At 44.4% G+C, this 20,404-nt stretch overlaps 2 protein-coding genes and 1 pseudogene across 2 annotated transcripts in view; 2 read left to right on the top strand and 1 right to left on the bottom strand.

The window, feature by feature from the left end:
• The first annotated feature begins 4,731 nt into the window (after positions 1-4,731).
• Positions 4,732-9,359, top strand: LOC139417174 (leucine-rich melanocyte differentiation-associated protein-like). The gene is made up of 4 exons (XM_071166416.1): positions 4,732-4,790; positions 6,333-6,524; positions 8,262-8,339; positions 8,748-9,359. The coding sequence occupies exons 1-4, from the start codon at positions 4,732-4,734 to the stop codon at positions 8,890-8,892; spliced, it is 474 nt and encodes a 157-aa protein (XP_071022517.1). The 3' UTR covers positions 8,893-9,359.
• Positions 9,360-11,149: 1,790 nt separating this feature from the next.
• Positions 11,150-15,428, top strand: LOC139417515 (cytoplasmic aconitate hydratase-like; annotated as a pseudogene).
• A 929-nt stretch (positions 15,429-16,357) lies between these two features.
• LOC139416110 (Fras1 related extracellular matrix 1a) overlaps positions 16,358-20,404 on the bottom strand; it is a 35,697-nt gene continuing 31,650 nt past the window's right edge. The window contains exons 34-37 of the mRNA XM_071164403.1: positions 18,699-18,830; positions 18,323-18,438; positions 18,142-18,227; positions 16,358-18,046 (exon numbers count right to left, since the gene is read on the bottom strand). Of these exons, the coding sequence (XP_071020504.1) occupies positions 17,844-18,046; positions 18,142-18,227; positions 18,323-18,438; positions 18,699-18,830 (537 nt within the window). The 3' untranslated portion in view covers positions 16,358-17,843. The remainder of the gene's footprint in view (positions 18,047-18,141; positions 18,228-18,322; positions 18,439-18,698; positions 18,831-20,404) is intronic.

Below are 20,404 nucleotides of genomic sequence, written 5' to 3' on the forward strand. Positions count from 1 at the left end.
AATGCACTCCCCGGACTCCCACGAGAAATGTTTGTTTTGTTCGGTTACGTCCATATTTATGTCCAAATACCACCGTTTTGTTTGCGCATTTAGTTCACTATTCCAAAGGCACAATGCGCGAGCGCAAAATCCAGCTGAAAAGTCAAAAGAGTTCCATTACAGTTTGTAGAAACATGTCAAACGATGTTTACAATCAAGCCTTAGGGTCTTTTTATAATAAATCTTCAATAATATTCCAACCGGACAATAGCGTATTCATTACAGAGGAAAAATAAGGCACGGCGCGCCCCCGTGTACGCGCAGTAAACAACTGATTGGCCTCAGCCTAGTCCACTTGTTGAAACAGCTCTTATTCGACACCCTTCCACAATAGAAGCCTCAAACAATTTCTAAAGACTGGTGACATCTGCTGGAAGCCTTGGGAAGTGAAATCTGGCCCTATAGACACAGCATATTGGATAGGCAATCACTTAAATTAAACTACAAACCTCAGATTTCCCACTTCCTGGTTGGATTTGTCTCAGGTTTTCGCCTGCCATATGAGTTCTGTTATACTTACAGACATCACTCAAACAGTTTTAGAAACTTCAGAGTGTTTTCTATCCAATACTGCTAATAATATGCATATATTAGCACCTGTGACAGAGTAGCAGGCAGTTTACTCTTGGGCACCTTATTCATCCAAGCTACTCAATACTGCCCCCCTATCACCAAGAAGTTAAAGATCTAAAGATATTTTATATCAATATCAGTCAATTATTAATCATCATCTTATTCAGTCTCATTCTGATTGTCATAAAATACTTGGTTATCTATTCGAACTCTGGCTAACAAGTTGAATCAGCAATACACAAATTGGCTTAATTATTGATTTACTAAATAATCACACAGAATTACATATATATGCACAGGATAGATCATACATCGATTACTAATCATGTCATGAAGTCCCTAGTGGACTAACCCGATATGATGGCTGGTTACACAAAGAAAGGGGGTTGGGTTTGAATGAAAGAGCAGGAAAACTGAGGGACAAAGGAATTGGGTCTCTATCGGACCTTGAGAACCTATGCTACTGTAAATACAGAATCTTATGCATTCTAATAACCGCCCATTCGGAAAAGGAAAATGCAAGGTATATATTTACTTTGAGCCGTGCTTTGATAGATGGGTCGAAGATGGAGGCTGGTTTGCCAAGTAGAGATCGCCATTGTCCTTTGAATAATCTTTCTGGACGTGGTGTTGTAGAGCGGATACGTTGAAGTACCCTTCTTAGGAGATTGTCTGTCCTCGTCCTAGGCTGCGTTCTCAACTGCAGCTGATAACCGCGACGACTAGGATGTAATCCTTCAAAGTTCATACCATTCTGCCATAATCAGCTTGCGCTGTATTCTGGCTGGTCTAGTCGAAATTCACAATTCTAACGTGGCAATCTCACCTCCACGTTATCTTGTCTCATGTAAATTACGTTAGGTTGTAGTTGAAATTAGCCCTTTTAAATGTACTGACAGCAGTCCTCACGTCATCAGGAACTAAGGTCGACTCCCGTCAACAGGCTTTTGTACTGTGGAGAGAAGGGCGTGTTTCATAGTTCTCAACCAATGTCTGTTCACTTGGGTGTGGCCACTGACTGGGCCTAAGTTATACTATGAAATAATTATGTTATTTAGGAGGCTAAAATTAAATGTAATCTTTTCACAAATAGTTTCATATTTAAACATTTCAATGTCACAACAATTCCATGTGAATCTGATACCTAGAATGTGTAGACTTTCCTAGATCCAATTTATGTCGTCCAATCATCAGATACAATGTCCCAGACAACAACTGATCTGACATACCAGTAATATTCTTTAAGTACCAACAGACACTTTCAACTGGTTGAGGAAGGGAAATAATGTTCCATTCCCCATCCTTTTGATGTTACCATCCTTTCTCTGTGGTAACAAAGGGCTTTCCAAGAGTCCATTCTGTAGAGTGGAGGGAGAAGGGGGAAGGGTATTTATAGGGGAGGTCATAAACCTCACCCAACAGGGCAACATCATGAAGGTGCTTAGGGTCATTGTCCTGTTGGAAGGGGAAGCTTTGTCCCAGTCTGAGATCCTGAACACTCTGGAGCAGGTTTTCATCAAGGATCTCTCTGTACTTTGTGCCGTTCATCTTTGCCTCGATCCTGACTACTCTCCACCATGCCACCATTGTGCTTCACCATAGGGATGGTGCCAGATTCCCTCCAGAAACTTGGCATTCAGACCAAATAGTTACATTTTGGTTCAGAACAGAGAATCTTTAGGTGCCTTTTGGCAAACTCCAAATGGGCTGTCATGTGCCTTTTACTGAGGAGTGGCTTCTGCCTGGCCACTCTACAATAAAGACCTGCAGAGATGGTTGTCCTTCTGGAAGGTTCTCCCATCTCCACAGAGGAACTCTGAAGCACTGTCAGATTGAGCATCGGGTTCTTGGTCACCTCCCTGACCAAGGCCCTTCTTCACCGATTGCTCAGTTTGGCCGTGTGGCCAGCTCTAGGAAGAGTCTTGGTGGTTCCAAACTTCTTCCATTTAAGAATGATGGAGGCCACTGTGTTCTTGGAGAACTTCAATGCTGCAGAATCTTTTTAATACCCTTCCCCAGACACTATCCTGTCGCGGAGCACTACAGACAATTATTTTGACCTCATGGCTTGGTTTTTGCTCTGACATGCACTATCAACTGTGGGACCTTAAATAGACAGGTGTTTGCCTTTCCAAATCATGTCCAATCATTTGAATCTACCACAGGTGGAATCCTATCAAGTTGTAAAAACATCAAAGGTGATCAGTGAAAACAAGATGCACCGGAACTCAATTTCGAGTGTCATAGCAAAGGGTCGGAATACTTATATAAATGTGATATTACTTTTAAAATGTTTATTACATTTAAAATGTTTAATACATTTGCAAACATTTATTAAAACCTGTTTTCACTATGGAGTATTGTGAGCAGATTGCTGAGGATTTATTTGTATTTAATCAATTTTAGAATAAGGTTGTAATGTAACAAAATGCGGAAAAAGTCAACGGGTCTGAATACTTTCCGAAGGTGCTGTATATGCAGTTATCTTAGCCGGCAAGCAAGCCAGCCAGATAAAGTTAGTTATTTTAGTATGCATGCTAGCCTAGCCAGCTAACTAGCCAACCACCATGGTTGACATAACTAAGTAATAAGCCAGAAATCAACACCAATTAATATAGCCAAAGCAGGAACCCAGAGACCATAACAACAACAAATCCAGTAGATATACAGTAGAGAGCGGAGACTTACCGATTGATGGCTGAGTTGGCAACCAAATAAGAGCCAAGCAGCGAGGTGCCACGTTTCCCCGGGCCGAGGAGGAGACAGCTAATAGAATAGCAATAGTACTAAACCCCGGAAATGAGTCTGGGTCGTTCAGCCATTCCTTTGGGGAAAATGTATGGAGAAAGAATGGAGAAAAACACAGAAAATAAGATCTGAGGTTAATACGGGCTTTGGAGATTTTATACGTTTTGTTCTATGAGAACATCAGCATCCCTGCTGTTCACAGCGTGGTTACCAGGGGACTAAAACAGCTGAGAAGTTGAGCCTCACACTTCAAATCGCTTAGTGGTTGCGGAAATTAACCCACTATGCTGTTTACATTCTGCATCTACATCATATCGCTTAGTCTACCTTTAATAATATGTATATAGATAATGTTACTGTTACAGTTGCTGTGTTATTTTAGCCAGTAATATTACTGTTTAGTGTTATATGGCTTATTTCAGGGGAAATGTGTAGTATCTATTAGTATTCTAAAGTACACTGAACCAAAAATAAACGCAACATGCAACAATTTCAAAGGTTTTACTGAGTTACAGTTCATGTAAAGAAATCAGTCAATTTAAATAAAATCATTAGGCCCTAATCTATGGATTTCACATGACTAGGAGTATAGATATGCTAGTCACTGAACTTTTTTTTTTAAAGGTACTGGCATGGATCAGAAACTCAATCAGTATCTGGTGTGACCACCATTTGCCACATGCAACGAAACACATCTCCTTCGCATAGAGTTGATCAGGCTGTTGATTATGGCCTGTGGAATGTTTTTCCACTCTTCAATGGCTGTGCGAAGTTGCTGGATATTGACGGGAACTGGAACATGCTGTTGTACACATGACTGGAACACGCTATTGTACACATGACTGGAACACGCTGTTGTACACATGACTGGAACACGCCGTTGTACACATAACATGTCTGGTGAGTATGCAGGCCATGGAACAACTGGGACATTTTCAGCTTCCATGAATTATGTACAGATCCTTGCAACATGGGGCTGTGCGTTATCATGCTGAAACATGAGGCAATGGCGGTGAATGAAAGGCATGACAATGGGCCTCAGGATCTCGTCACGGTATCCCTTGACTAGAAGAATAACTATAAATTATTTGGGGGGGGATAACTGGGCCAGTACATTAACTGGGCCAGTACATTGTGGAAGGTTCAGAGAGAAATGTATTATGTAGAATGAACATGGCTCTCTGACACGTGGAATAAGGAATCGTGTCAGCTCTATTCATTACATTTCTATCTGCAACTTAACATATTGTTACGCCACTTGTTTTGCTGGGTCTTGGCCTTTGGGAGAACCCGTGGACAGGAAGGGGTTAACGGCCAATGTGATTATCCGGATCTTGTGATCCAGACCTGAGCCATGAATGAGTGCCTTTTATGTGCAGTGAGCAGACTGCATCTCAGCCGGTAAAGCTGCCTGAAAACCACACATCGCGGTGAGTTGGATCAAATGGAATGATTACCTGTATATAGATCTTTTCATGTGCTGTATTTATTGTTTGTGAAATCATGTTTGCCTATTTGAACTGACCTGCTTCTATGAATGTTCCTATGTATCTCTGACAAGTTTGAGACAGCTTTGCTGCACCCGTGGTGTCATTCGTGAGCGATCCAGATTGTTTTTTAAGAGTTTCTGACCATACAACCATAGCTTTTTCATATAATTATTTCAAATGGCAAGATTTAAAGATGTTTGTAGAACTATGAGAGGGCTAATCTGCCTGGAGAAAAACAGTTCACTGAGGGAATTACATGCACTGGCATTTCGTCTGGTTTTTTAACAGAGTGGGTCATTCATTCATAGCCTCCTGGACTCCAATACTCTCAGCCCCGATCTAATGGTGAATGGACTTTATAGTAGCGCATGACAACAGGCACTGCTGTTGATCTACTGTATTCTACAAATAAAGAAGGGTGAACTGAATGATAACCGAACCACCTCACTGACGGTAAACTACTGTATTATGATCCTCTAGCCATAAAATGCTTGTTAGTGTATTCTTTCTACCCGTGTAACAGTGCTGTAATGAACTCATGTCAACATTCCAAAATTCAAGATGGACCAACACATCTCAAAGGTGAAAAATGGTTATACATTTTGGAATGGTTATACAATTTTGGCCCTGAAGTTCTACTGCAGCTGCTGGTTTCCATGCAATCCCTCCGATCATTGACTGATTTAGATCTGGGACCAAATGCCATTTGAAATCATTTCAAATACGTTAGCTGTGCTTCATTGAGCTTCCCTATTGCAAACCCCACCACATAGCAACCCAGGCAGGCTGAAGCAAGCGCTTAAAGTACGTAAAAGATTACAAATAGTATTTGAACCCCGGTTTCCCTGGGACATCAGCTGATTTAACTATCTTGTCAGTCAATTCTATGTACAATTCAGCAGATGTTTAGGTGAGCGATTAGCATTTTGGCTGCTTGTTTATGTTTAACTCCTGGAAAAGAGGTTTTGGTAATTAGTACTCTCAATAACTAAACCATGATGCCCTTGTCGTTTTGATTTGAGGGTGGATATTGGGAGTTATGGCGCCATGTATCTGAATCCCCTGGTAATCTGGCTAGTTGACACCGAGAAGTGAGGTGTTGGGAGGCTGTAGCTCTGCCTCTTGGCCATGGAGACAGGGGGGCCTGGTCAGCCCGGTCAGCCAGGCCCGGTGCTGGGGCTTCGGAGTCTCTCCTTTGCCTACCAGGGATTGCTAGAGATCCCCTACGAAGTCATACTAGCCCAGCGAGACACCCTGGAAGTGTTGGACCTCAGCTACAACCTGCTGGAGGAGTATCCTTCTGCTCTGAGCCCTGTAGAGACAGAGGCAAATACACACATATTACATACACACGTGCTACACACACACACACACACATCTGAGTTCCATCTCTCTCTTTCATGCACCAATCAGAGACATGCTATGCATGTGTACTATACTATTAACACACAGTCTACCTGGCAATGTTTCTCCTTCATTCAGCTGCCAACGGAGCCCAGCTCTCCTGGGTGAACTGGAGAAGCTCAGCACTCTGATCCTGGACTGCAACAGCTACTCGTCCCACGTCAAATTCCCGTACATGCCTAGTGTCACCACCGTGTGGATCAACAAGAACAAGGTCGGCAACCTGCCCATCTTCGTTGAGGAGATCCGAAGCAAGTTCCCCAACATCAAGTAAGACTGGCTTTTACTGAAGCCATTGGGGCAGTGTGTGCGTGTGTGTTTTTTCCTGGGTGACAGTTTCTGTTGAAGCCAACATCTTTGTTGTTGGAATACCCATCCACGACCCATTATACCCATCCACGATCCACGACCCATGAGGGAAGGAGGTTCTCACCCAAGATTTGACAGTACATGGCCCTTTCCATTGTCCCTTTGATGCGGTGAAGTTGTCCTGTCCCCAAAGCAGAAAAACACCCCCAAAGCATAATGTTTCCACCTCCATGTTTGACGGTGGGGATGGTGTTCTTGGGATCATAGGCAGCATTCCTCCTCCTCCAAACACGGCGAGTTGAGTTGATGCCAAAGAGCTCAATTTTGGTCTCATCTCACCACAACACAGTTGTCCTCTGAATCATTCAGATGTTCATTGGCAAACTTCAGACGGGCATGTATATGTGCTTTCTTGAGCAGGGGGACCTTGCGGGCGCTGCAGGATTTCAGTCCTTCACTGCATAGTGTGTTACCAATTGTTTTCTTGGTGGCTATGGTCCCAGCTGCCTTGAGATCATTGACAAGATCCTCCCGTGTAGTTCTGGGCTGATTCCTCACCGTTCTCATGATCATTGCAACTCCACAAGGTGTGATCTTGCATGGAGCCCCAGGCCGAGGCAGATTTTTTATTTGTATTTATTTCTTTATTTTTTTTTAATTTTACCCCTTTTTCTCCCCAATTTCATGGTATCCAATTGTTGTAGTAGCTACTATCTTGTCTCATTGCTACAAATCCCGTACGGGCTCGGGAGAGACGAAGGTTGAATGTCATGCGTCCTCCGATACACAACCCAACCAGCCGTACTGCTTCTTAACACAGCGCGCATCCAACCCGGAAGCCAGCCGCACCAATGTGTCGGAGGCTACACCGTGCACCTGGCAACCTTGGCTAGCGCGCACTGTGCCCGGCCCGCCACAGGAGTCGCTGGTGCGCGATGAGACAAGGAGATCCCTACCGACCAATCCCTCCCTAACCCGGACGACGCTAGGCCAATTGTGCGTCGCCCCACGGACCTCCCGGTCGCGGCCGGTTACGACAGAGCCTGGGCGCAAACCCAGGGACTCTGATGGCACAGCTGGCGCTGCAGTACAGCGCCCTTAACCACTGCGCCACCCGGGAGGCCCAGGCCGAGGCAGATTGACAGTTCTTTTGTGTTTCTTCCCTTTGCGAATAATCACCAAGCTGCTTGGTGATGGTCTTGTAGCCCATTCCAGCCTTGTGTAGGTCTATAATCTTGTCCCTGACATCCTTGGAAAGCTCTTTGGTCTTGGCCTTGGTGGAGAGTATTTGACCCCCTCTCAATCAGAAAGATTTCTGGCTCCCAGGTGTCTTTTATACAGGTAACAAACTGAGATTAGGAGCATTCCCTTTAAGAGTGTGCTCCTAATCTCAGCTCGTTACCTGTATAAAATACACCTGGGAGCCAGAAATCTTTCTGATTGAGAGGGGGTCAAATACTTATTTCCCTCATTAAAATGCAAATCAATTTATAAAATTTTTGACGTGAGTTTTTCTGGATTTTTTTGTTGTTATTCTGTCTCTCACTGTTCAAATAAACCTACCATTAAAATTATAGAGTGATCATTTCTTTGTCAGTGGGCAAACGTACAAAATCAGCAGTATTCAAATCCTTTTTTCACTCACTGTATGTAAAGGAGTGTTGTTGTCTGACCTCTGGATGTTTTTACTTCCTGTAGGATTCTCAGCATGATGAACAACGAATCAGCACCCAGCTACTTCAATGGAGGGAGCCTAGACCAGTACATAGACTACAGGTGAGCTTGAGTGAACACAGCTGATACACTAAAGCTGCACCTTTTTGATCAGGTGTCTTTTTAGATTCAGATGAGAAGGATGTGTTGTGTAACCTCACAGGTCATAGGAATATGACATGATTCTATAACTCAAATAAGTTGGAGTTAAAATTGTGAGATATGCAGTGCATTTGGAAAGTATTCAGACCCATTGACTTTTTCCATTTTGTTACGTTACAGCCTTGTTTGAAAATTGATTAAATTGTTTTTTTCCCGCATCAATCTACACACAAAAAAACCCTTGCGGGTTGGTTTTGGAACGACTTACTGTTCCTCATCAATATGTTCTGTCATTACTACAGTATGAAATTATGTGGTTTATGCTTTTTGTGTCTCACCCACCAACATATTCCTCCTCTGGCCACACAGGCAGTATGTGATCAGTCAGATCCCAAGCCTGAAGATCCTGGATGACACTGAGGTTTTGGAGAAAGAGAGAGCGCAGGCTAAGAAGACCTATAGGATGCAGAGGACCAGGGAAGGCAGCAAAAAGAGGAAGGAACTTCAACATTAAACCCTCCATAACACTGCTCCCTATCGAACTGAACTTCAAAGATTTATCAAGATGAGAAAAATAATCATTGTATAGATAACTAGTTCAAGGCAAGTTAGCACAATTTCAAATATATTTTCAACATGTTTATCAAAATTAAAATGGGATAACTTATCTTATGACTTTATGGTTGAGGGGATTCTATGCTGAAATATGTAATTGTTTTAAGATGGTCATGCTATGGAGTATTTAGCTATTTGATTTGGAATTTTAGGACCCCTTCAGGTACAACACACATTTGCTAAAATATTGAATTTGGCCTTTACTACTATAGCACATAGAAATACATTGAATAACACATTCATAAATGGCTAAAAAGACAGTCAGAAAATAAATCATTAGGAACAAGTGTCTGTCCTTTTTCTAAAAGATATAAGAATGCTCAGGAAATATACAGTATCAGTCTAAAGGTTGGACACACCTACTCATTCAAGGGTTTTTCTTTATTTTTTTACTATTTTCTACATTGTAGAATAATTGTGAAGACATTACAACTATGAAATAACACATATGGAATCATGTAGTTACCAAAAAGAAAGTGTTAAACAAATCGGAACATATTTTAGATTCTTCAAAGTAGCCACCCTTTGCCATGATGACAGCTTCGCACACTCTTGGCATTCTCTCAACCAGCTCTACTTGGAATGATTTTCCAACAGTCTTAAAGGAGTTCCAACATATGCTGAGCACTTGTTTGCTGCTTTTCCTTCACTTTGCAGTCCAATTCATCCCAAACCATCTCAATTGGGTTGAGGTTGGGGGATTGTGGCGATCAGGTCATCTGATACAGCACTCCATCACGCCCCTCCTTGGTCAAATAGCCCTTACACATCCTAGAGGTGTGTTTGGTCATTGTCCTGTTGAAAAGCAAATGATAGTGGGACTAAGCGTAAACCAGATGGTTTGGTGTATCGCTGCAGAATGCTGTTGTAGCCATGCTGGTTAAGTGTGCCTTGAATTCTAAATAAATCACAGACAGTGTCACCAGCTAAGCACCCCCACACCATCACACCTCCTCCATGCTTCATGTTTGGAACCACACTGGCAGAGATCATCTGTTCACTTACTCTGTATCTCACAAAGACATGGCGGTTGGAACCAAATCTCCCCAATTTGGACTCCAGACCAAAGGACAAATTTCGACCGATCTAATGTCCATTGCTCGTGTTTCTGGGCCCAAGCAATTCTCTTCTTCTTATTGGTGTCCTTTAGTGGTTTCTTTGTAGACATTTGACCACGAAGGCCTGAATCACGCAGTCTCCTCAGAACAGTTGATGTTCAGATGTCTGTGACTTGAACTCTATGAAGCATTTATATGGGCTGCAAGTTGAGGCTGGTAACTCTAATGAACTTGTCCTCTGCAGCAGAGATAAATCTGGGTCTTCCTTTCCTGTGGCGCTACTCATGAGAGCCAGTTTAATCATAGCGCTTGATGGATTACATTGTTCCACCCCCCTCAATCTACTCACAATGCCCCATAATGACAAAAAGAAAACAGATATTTAGAATGTTTTACAAATGTAAAGAATAAAAAAATAAAAAAACATATTTACAAAATTGTTGTTGAAGCAGTGATTACAGCCTCGAGTCTTCTTGGATATGATGCTACAAGCTTGGCACACCTGTATTGGCACACCATTATTCTCTGCAGATCCTCTCAAGCTCTGTCAGGATGGATGGGAAGCGTCGCTGCACAGCTATATTCAGGTCTCTCCATAGATGTTCGATCGGGTTCAAGTCCGAGCTCTGGCTGGGCCACTCAAGGACATTCAGAGACATGTCCCGAAGCCAATCCTGCGTTGTCTTGGTTGCAGAGTTGTTGTCCTGTCGGAAGGTGAACCTTCGCCCCAGTCTGAAGACCTGAGCGATCTGGAGAAGTTTTCATCAGGGATCTCTCTGTACTTTGCTCTGTTCATCTTTGCCTCGATCCTGACTAGTATCCCAGTCCCTGCCGCTGAAAAACAACCCCTCAGCATGATGCTGCCACCACCATGCTTCACCGTAGGGATGGTGCCAGGTTTCCTCCAGATGTGATGCTTGGCATTCAGGCCAAAGTGTTCAATCTTGGTTTCATCAGACTAGGGAATCTTCTTTCTCATGGTCTGAGAGTCCTTTAGGTGCCTTTTAGCAAACTCCAAGCAGACGGTCATGTGCCTTTTACTGAGGAGTGGCTTCTGCCTGGCCACTCTACCATAAAGAACTGTTTGGTGAAGTGGAAATGGTTGTCCTTCTGGAAGGTTCTCCGATCCAGAGGAACTCTGGAGCTCTGTCAGAGTGAGCATCTGGTTCTTGACCACCTCCCTGACCAAGGCCCTTCTTCCCCCGATTGCTCAGTTTAGCCATGTGGCCAGCTCTAGGAAGAGTCTTGGTGGTTCCAAACTTCATCCATTTAAGAATGATGGAGGCCACCGTGTTCTTGGTGACCTTCAACACTGCAAAAATGTTTTGGTACCCTACAGACAATTCCTTCGACTGTCAACTGTGGGACCTTATATAGACAGGTGTGTGCCTTTCCAAATCATGTCCAATCAATTGAATTTACCACAAGTGGACTCCAATCAAGTTGTAGAAACATCTCAAGGATGATCAATGGAAACAAGATGCACCGGAGCTCAATTTGAGTCTTCTTCTGTAAATAGGTTTAGATTTTTTTAAATTATTTTTTAAATTTGTAAAAATGTTTAAAAAAACATTTTTTCGCTTTGTCATTATGGGGTATTGTGTGTAGATTGACGAGACAAACAAATAATTTAATACATTTTAGAATAAGGCTGTAACGTAACAAAATGTGGAAAAAGGGAAGGGGGTTCTGAATACTTTCTGAATGCACTGCATACAAAAGTGTGTGGACATCCCTTCAAATTAGTGGATTCTGCTATTTCAGCTATACCGGTCACTGACAGGTGTATACAATTTAGCACACAGATATGCAATTTCTATAGACAAACATTGGTAGTAGAATGGCCTTACTGAAGAGCTCAGCCAGTTAGTTAGTTAGTCAAATTTCTGCTCTGCTATGAATCACGCTTCACCATCTGGCAGTCCGATGAACGAATCTAGGTTTGGGTGATGCCAGGAGAACGCTACCTGCCCGAACGCATAGTGCCAAATGCAATGTTTGGTGGAGGAGGAAGAAGGATCTGGGTTGTTTTTCATGGTTTGGGCTAGGCCCCTTAGTTTCAGTGAAGGGAAATCTTAATGCTACAGCATACAACGACATTTTAGATGATTCTGTGCTTCCAACTTTGTGGCATATATAGAAATGGTTTGTCAAGAACGGTGTGGAAGAACTTGACTGGCCTGCACAGAGCCCTGACCTCAACCCCATCGGACACCTTTGGGATGAATTGGAATGTCGACTTCGAGCCAGGCCTAATCGCTCAACATCAGTGCCCGACCTCACTAATGCTTGTGGCTGAATGGAAGCAAGTCCCCGCAGCAATGTTCCAACATCTAGTGGAAAGCCTTCTCAGAAGAGTGAAGGCTGTTATAGCAGCAAAGCAGGTGACTGTTAGTCTTTCAATGCAAAATGTAGGCGATGTACGAGTTTACGTGAGTTTACGTTAACGTTAGTTGCTAGGGATCTAGCTAGAAAGCCCTAAATATCTCGCTCTCGACTCTATTCTCGTGTTTTAATGACTCAAAGAAAGCCTGATGTTGTTAGCTGTGTCTGGTCAGGAAGACTCAGTTCCAGCCAGGTCCTAACATTAATTGGCTAGGCTAGTATTATATTGCCTCAAAGCTAGCTTTATCAACTTGTTAGATACCTTGCAACAAGTAACAGGCAAAACATCCGGTAAGGTGGAATCACATCATTACATTCTCCCATTCTAATAGAATATCATTCTATTTGTATGGGCTAACCACTGTATAATTATTGGGATAACATTTAGCTAACATTAGATAACAACATTTACCATTAATATGAACATGGATGCTACCATGATTACAGATAATCCTGAATGAATTGTGAATAATAATGAGTAAGATAATGATGAGTAAGATAAATAAATGCTAACTTCCCCTGTTATGGTAATGGTGAGAAGTTAGCATGTCTTGGGGTATAATATAAAATGCTAACCTCCCCTGTTATTGTAATGGTGAGAGGTTAGCATGTCTTGGGGGTATGATATAAAACGCTAACTTCCCCTATTATTGTAATGGTGAGAGGTTAGCATGTCTTGGGTGTATGATATAAAATGCTAATTTCCCCTGTTATTGTTATGGTGAGAGGTTAGCATGTCTTGGGGGTATGATATAAAATGCTAACCTCCTCTGTTACTGTAATGCTGAGAGGTTAGCATGTCTTGGGGTATGATCTTTGTGCATCTGTAACTTTCTCTCTCATCATTATTCACGATTCATTCAGGACTATCTATAATCATGGTAGCATCCACATTAATGTTGAAGTGTTTAGAAACATGTTCTATTATTTTATTACAATAAAAGTGACTCCAAAATGACACTATACATTATTTACCATTCATTTCTATTGTGCACAAAATAATCTGAAACACAACCAAAGCAAACAGCGAATGGAAGGTTGCCGGATTCTGATTCAGAGGGGTTAGGTTAAATGCTGTCAGACACATTTCAGTTGAATACATTCAGTTGGACAACTAACTAGGTATCCCCCTTTCCCTTTCCCAAATGCATCCAACACATGTGTAGAGGGTCATAAGCTTGATGCAATCATTGCATGCTAGTAATATGGGACCTAACCCTAAACTACTTTAATACATATAAGTGAATTTTCCCTAATACTTTTGGTCCCCTAAAAAGAGAGGGGGGAGGGGGGGGGGGGACGATGTACAAAAAGTGTGGCAGTTTCTAAATGGTTCACCTGATATGGATGAAAATATCCTCAACTTAAAACTATCATTCTGCACTTTAACCTCAGGCATTGTATCCTTTTAAATCCCAAGGCTTGGAGTACAGAGCCAAAACATTTTTTTTTTTAAATCAGTGCCCCAATACTTTTGGAGCTCAATGGATGTCTAGCTAGCTTTAAGCTTAGTATTGTTTTATGTTGGAGTCAAGTTGCATCCAGAATCCAAAGTAACATTTTAAACCCTTTCCAGTTTGAACCCACGTGACTTCAACTTGTACGGCTCTCGGTGTGGAAACGATGCTGTGATGGCCCGTGGCACGTTCGCCAACATCCGTCTCTTCAACAAGTTCCTGAACAAACAGGCACCGCTTACCCTGCACCTACCCTCGGATGAAACGGTATAATGCCCTGGAACAACGGATAACGTAATAACTTTCAATAATGTAACATTATTTTCTGTTATAATGTAATAACTTATTACATTATCTTGTGGCTTTATCAAATGAGTAACACAATTTTTATGACTATTGTATTAACTTAAAAATATGGTTAGCTTTTCTTCTTGTATTTTGACTGCATATTACAGTGTATTTTGTTATATGGCTGTTATATGTACTATGGCTGTCCCTATGTATCAATGTATGTATTCAGTGTGCTCTATCCATTGTCTGCTTCCCTGCACAGTTGGATGTGTTTGATGCTGCAGAGCGTCACCAGCAGGCTGGCTTCCCGCTCATGATCCTAGCTGGGAAGGAGTACGGCTCTGGCAGCTCCAGAGACTGGGCCGCTAAAGGCCCTTTCCTCCTGGTCAGTCTTTCGACTTCGATCACAACAGCGTTCTCATCACACCAACTCATTTGATCATGTATGATGTAGTAGCTGAATGTAAATTAGGGGCTAGCCTGTGTGATACTTTTCGGTATCAATATAAGATTCTGGTGGCTATATGGATGTTTTTTTATTGAACAAAGATCCTAAAATACAAAGTAGGTACACATAGCCCACCATTTGTTATGTGGATGCCCACTGTTACCTGCCTGTCACCCATCCCTCTGTTCCCCTCTCCCAGGGCATCAAGGCTGTGCTGGCAGAGAGCTATGAGAGGATCCACCGCAGTAACCTGGTGGACATGGGGGTCATCCCTCTGGAGTACCTGGCCGGGGACACGGCAGACACCCTGGGCCTGACGGGCTGAGTGCGTTACACCGTGGTCATCCTAGAGCCACTCACACCCCGGGTGATGATTGTTGACATTAAGGTGATTACATAGGGTGGGAATTGGGAAATTCTCAGTGGAAATGGAAAATTGGACACCTAGTCAGTTGTACAACTGAATGCCTTCAACTGAAATGTGTCTTCCGCATTTAACCCAACCTCTCTGAGTTAATGAGTTATGTGAAGGTCTGAGTTGCTAGTAGATGCCTAGTCCAAAAAAAGAACACTGTGATTTCTATGAACTCTCTAATACATTATGATTCTGTCATACACTTGAAAAGAGATATATTTTTTTATTACTATGAGCAACCTACAACTGTCTGTTTCCCTTCCCTTACAGCTCGACACGGGCAAAACATTCCAGGCGAGGATGAGGTTCGGCACAGACGTGGAGCTGACGTACTTCCACAACGGAGGCATCCTCAACTACATGATCCGCAAAAATGTCTGAGAACTAGAAGGAGCGCACCATCGGGACCAAGCCGCGCTGAACACGCACATCCTCCATGGGGACGGAGAGACAGAAAGCCCTGACTCGCCCTCTGTTGGTTTGAGTTTACCATTTGGTTTTCATCATGTTGTCTCCATTGGTTTTAGTGCATTAACCCGTAAATGTTTAGCCATAGGACTTATTTGATTATGTAGTGCTGAGTGCTTATTACTGTTGGTGAGTAGGGTTGCACAATTCCAGATCCAGTTCATTCCCAGTTGTTCCAGGTCTTCCTGGTTAGTAGAATCAGGAGGGAATGAGCAGGAAATGCAGGAATTCTCCAACCGGGATTTTTTGGGAAAGTTGATGAAGGCTGAAATTTTAGTCTTTTAACCTTGCTTTTAAAAAAAAAATTCCTGGTACATATCCACCATATTGCTTTCGCCTATTATGTATTCATAGTGATTGCACAATGATTTATATCAACTGTAATGTTATGGGCAGGTTGGCGTTTATTGGGATGAGTCTTGTCCTTGAGGCAGAACTGAGCGATTTCCGCTAGATGGGCCAGCTGCAAAGTCAAAATTGCCTATATTGTAACATTTATGAAAGAAAAACATTACCTAACATTACCTGAAATAAAAACATTACCTTCTTAATTTCAAGATTAGGGTTAGCAGTGTGGTTAGGCTTAAAATAAAATGTTATGACTTGTGGCTGTGCCAGCTAGTGACCAGTGCAGAGCTACCTCCAGATCAAGATGAAAAATGCTAACCTGCACGATATGGCTCAGGGGCAGAGTAGACTACGTTTGTCAAATTGTTGAATTTCTACTTTACTCAAATGCAGCATTGTTGTGTCAAAATATTTTAGCATTATTAGCATACTGTAGCCTATTCTTGAAAAATAACTAATAAAGCAGTAAAATAAAGATGAACCTGATAGATTTCTGGAATAATATACGTTTATAAAATAATTGCATACAAATCATTACATTTTAAATGGAATGTGAAATTAAAATAAATTCTGTACAGTAACTGGCTAAAATGTTGCAAATGTCACAATGTAATTTGTGAAAGCAACTGAGTGATCCCACAACTGCATACAAAGCTGTCTCGAAGGCAGCTGATGCCTTTCTGTATTAGTGTATTTGAGTTTCTGTGGCATAATGTGAACTGTAGAGTTGGCATCATATACACTCAGTGGCCAGTTTATTAAGTGCGCCCATCTAGTACTGGGTCGGACGTCCCTTTGCATCCAGAACGGCCCAAATTCTTTGGAGTCTGGAAACGTTGCTCAATATGTGTCAAGGGACGTAACGTGTGCCAGGAAAACATTCCTGACACCGTTACACCACCACCACCAGCCTGTACCGTTGACACCAGGATGGGGTCATGGACGCCAAAATCCTGACTATGCCATCAGCATGACACAGGCAATGTTTTTCCACTCAATGTTTTTCCGTTATCTGCCAGTTTGTGGCACGCCTGTTAGCTTGCACAATTCTTGCCATTCTCCTTCGACCGCTCTTCAACGAGCTGTTTTCTGAGATACTGGAACTGACCATCATACCACGCTCAAAGTTGCTTAGGTCACTAGTTTCCCCCCACTCGAACGTTCAATCTAACTGTGACCGACTGCCTCGATGCCTGTCTGCCTTCTCTATATAGAAAGCCACGGCCACGTGACTCACTGTCTGTAGGCGCAAAGCATTTTAGTGAACAGGATGGCATACCTAATAAACTGGCCATTGGGTGTCGTGTCAGTGATGAGAGTAACCTGAATCGTACGTTGTTATTCATAAAATATTACATTTTGTTAATACAGAAATACTATAGTCCACAAACCCAGTTATGACTGATTTCAGACAAGACAGTGTTACTACCATCAAGGACCGTACATTTGAATACAACCTTGAGACAGTGAAATCAAATAATACTTGAAATGTACACGTTGAGAGGTATGCGTTACTCACAATACAATTTGTTATACACAGATATGAAATATTACACAGATGACCAGTGCAGCAGTTACAGCACTCAACAATAATGATAGTAATAAGTATAGCTGTTACACACGTGAACAGTACTGTACATGTTAAAGCTACTCAACATTAAGAATGGTAAGGAATCCAGTGTCATTGGAGTGAACGATCCCTTTAAACTACAGTAGCTGGGAAAAGCGTGGGCTTCAGCGGTGCATGTGTGACATGTTTGCGACTGATGTGTTTGATGCAGTACTTCCGTTTCATTAAAGCTGACCTCTTCAACTATCTCTGTAGTACCGTAGTAAATCTCCTTTTGGGTGATTGGCTGATGTTACCTGTATGAATGCAACTTGTCTTGAGGGTCAGCTCCACTCCTGTTGGAACAGCAGTGAAAAGAAAATAGTTCCGATTCATAGCATCAATCCAACGTAGGGATCCCCCCCCTCGGCTCACGTCTTGATGTAACACATGTAGAGATGTCCCCTGCCCGTCTTACAGTCTCTGATCTGCCACTTGGCCCTCCTCCACACCAGAACACACCTCCTGGTCCCCTTCCTCTTGCCTCTGGCCGGGCTCTTCCTCCAGTTGGTGTAGGTGATGGGTTCTCCACCCACCCACTCCCAGCGTCCTCGGCTCTCCCTGTCGTTTAGACCTGAGAGATGGAGAGAGGACAGTGAGTGAGGTAGACGCACGCACACACGTTGAGCCACTTTTCGTCCAATGGAAATAGGACAGGGTACTTTTTACCTATCCAGAATGGCTTCCTTCCACTGAAGTCCCACAGCCAGTCCATGTCAGCCTTGGAAAAAACGCTCACCAGATTGGCTTGGTGACTGGAACCACAGGAGAAATAAGAAATTATAGTTTACTCCAACACAAAGGCACATTCTCGCAAAATAGGTCACATGTTTCTTGTTCCCCTCCTCACCTCTCCCTGCATGCCCTGATGGCGGTGCTCCACGACGACTTGCGCTCGGTGCTCAGGAAGTAGCAGTTGCCGCTGTGATAGGTCCAACCCTTACGACAATTCTGAGCACTGACCATCTGTGTCGGGGGAGGATGAAAATGGCTGGCCAATGAGTTGAGAGTTCATTACTGAAATATGAAATGGCTAACATTAAGGGCTGGTTTCCCAGACACATCAAGCTCAGTCCAAGACAGTGGCCCAGAATGTTGAGCTATGACTTGGTTAGCCCATACTCTATGACCCTGAAATAGTCTAAGTATGATATTCATAATACAATTGGGCAATTGACGAGGGTACATTATTCTGTTTCCGGCACCATCCGTCCCAGATTGATTACCTCATCAGTGGGAGCCCAGGGCTTCCAGGAGACCCCGTTGCAGCGGAGGAGCCCGCCTGAGCTCTGGTTAAAGTGTAGGAGCCCCATCAGCTCTGGGACACAGGGTTTGGGGCCAGAGCTAGGTGAAGGCTCCTGAGGGCCAATATTATTAGAGTAAGTAACACATTTAGTTCATTTGTTCATCATATTGGAAGTAGTTTATAGGCCAAGAGAGAGAGACTGTAATCTATGCTTTGGGTTTGTTTATATAGCCACTGCCACCAATGTCTGAATAACCCTCAGTGTCTGTTTATATCGAGGCGATTTCAGTCCTAACTTAGCTGTGTAACGGTGTTCGTCTATAGGAGGAGAAGAAGCGGACCAAAGCGCAGCGTGGTGGTTACTCATGTTCTTTAATTAATGGAAACTGAACGATACATGAAATAACTTAACTCTACAAAACAACAAACGGAACGTGAAAACCTATACAGCCTATCCTGTGACAACACACACAGTGACAGGAACAATCACCCACAAACAAACAGTGAAACCCAGGCTACCTAAGTATGATTCTCAATCAGAGACAACTAATGACACCTGCCTCTGATTGAGAACCATACTAGGCCGAAAACATAGAAATGCCCCAAAACATAGAAAAACAAACATAGACTGCCCACCCAACTCACGCCCTGACCATACTAAATAAATACAAAACAGAAATAGAGGTCAGAACGTGACAGTACCCCCCCCCAAAGGTGCGGACTCCGGCCGCAAAACCTTGACCTATAGGGGAGGGTCTGGGTGGGCGTCTGTCCGCGGTGGCGGCTCTGGCGCGGGACGCGGACCCCACTTCGCCATTGTCTTAGTCCGCCGTATTGTCCGCCTCCGTGGCTTACTCCCCATGCCCACCCCTCTCAATGACCCCACTGGACAGAGGGGCTGCTTGGGACAGAGGGGCAGCTCGGGACAGAGGTGAAGCAGCAGCTCGGGACAGAGGGGCAGCTGCACGGGACAGAGGGGCAGCTGCTCGGGACAGAGGGGCAGCTGCTCGGGACAGAGGGACAGCTGCTCGGGACGGAGGGACAGCTGCTCGGGACGGAGGGGCAGCTGCTCCGGGCAGAGGGGCTCTAGCGGCCCCTGGCTGACTGGCGGCACTGGCGGCCCCTGGCTGACTGGCGGCCCCTGGCTGACTGGCGGCACTGGCGGCCCCTGGCTGACGGGCGGCACTGGCGGCCCCTGGCTGACGGGCGGCACTGGCGGCCCCTGGCTGACGGGCGGCACTGGCGGCCCCTGGCTGACGGGCGGCACTGGCGGCCCCTGGCTGACGGGCGGCACTGGCGGCCCCTGGCTGACGGGCGGCACTGGCGGCCCCTGGCTGACGGGCGGCATTGGCGGCTCCTGGCAGACGGGCGGCACTGGCGGCGCTGGGCAGACGGGCGGCGCTGGCGGCGCTGGGCAGACGGGCGGCGCTGGCGGCGCTGGGCAGACGGGCGGCGCTGGCGGCGCTGGGCAGACGGGCAGCGCTGGGCAGACGGGCGGCGCTGGCGGGGCTGGGCAGACGGGCGGCGCTGGCGGCGCTGGGCAGACGGGCGGCGCTGGCGGCGCTGGGCAGACGGGCGGCGCTGGCGGCGCTGGGCAGACGGGCAGCGCTGGGCAGACGGGCGGCGCTGGCGGGGCTGGGCAGACGGGCGGCGCTGGCGGCGTTGGGCAGACGGGAGGCTCCGGCA

Source organism: Oncorhynchus clarkii, chromosome 9, assembly GCF_045791955.1.
Source record: "Oncorhynchus clarkii lewisi isolate Uvic-CL-2024 chromosome 9, UVic_Ocla_1.0, whole genome shotgun sequence".
In the NCBI taxonomy this organism is placed as follows: Eukaryota; Metazoa; Chordata; class Actinopteri; order Salmoniformes; family Salmonidae; genus Oncorhynchus; species Oncorhynchus clarkii.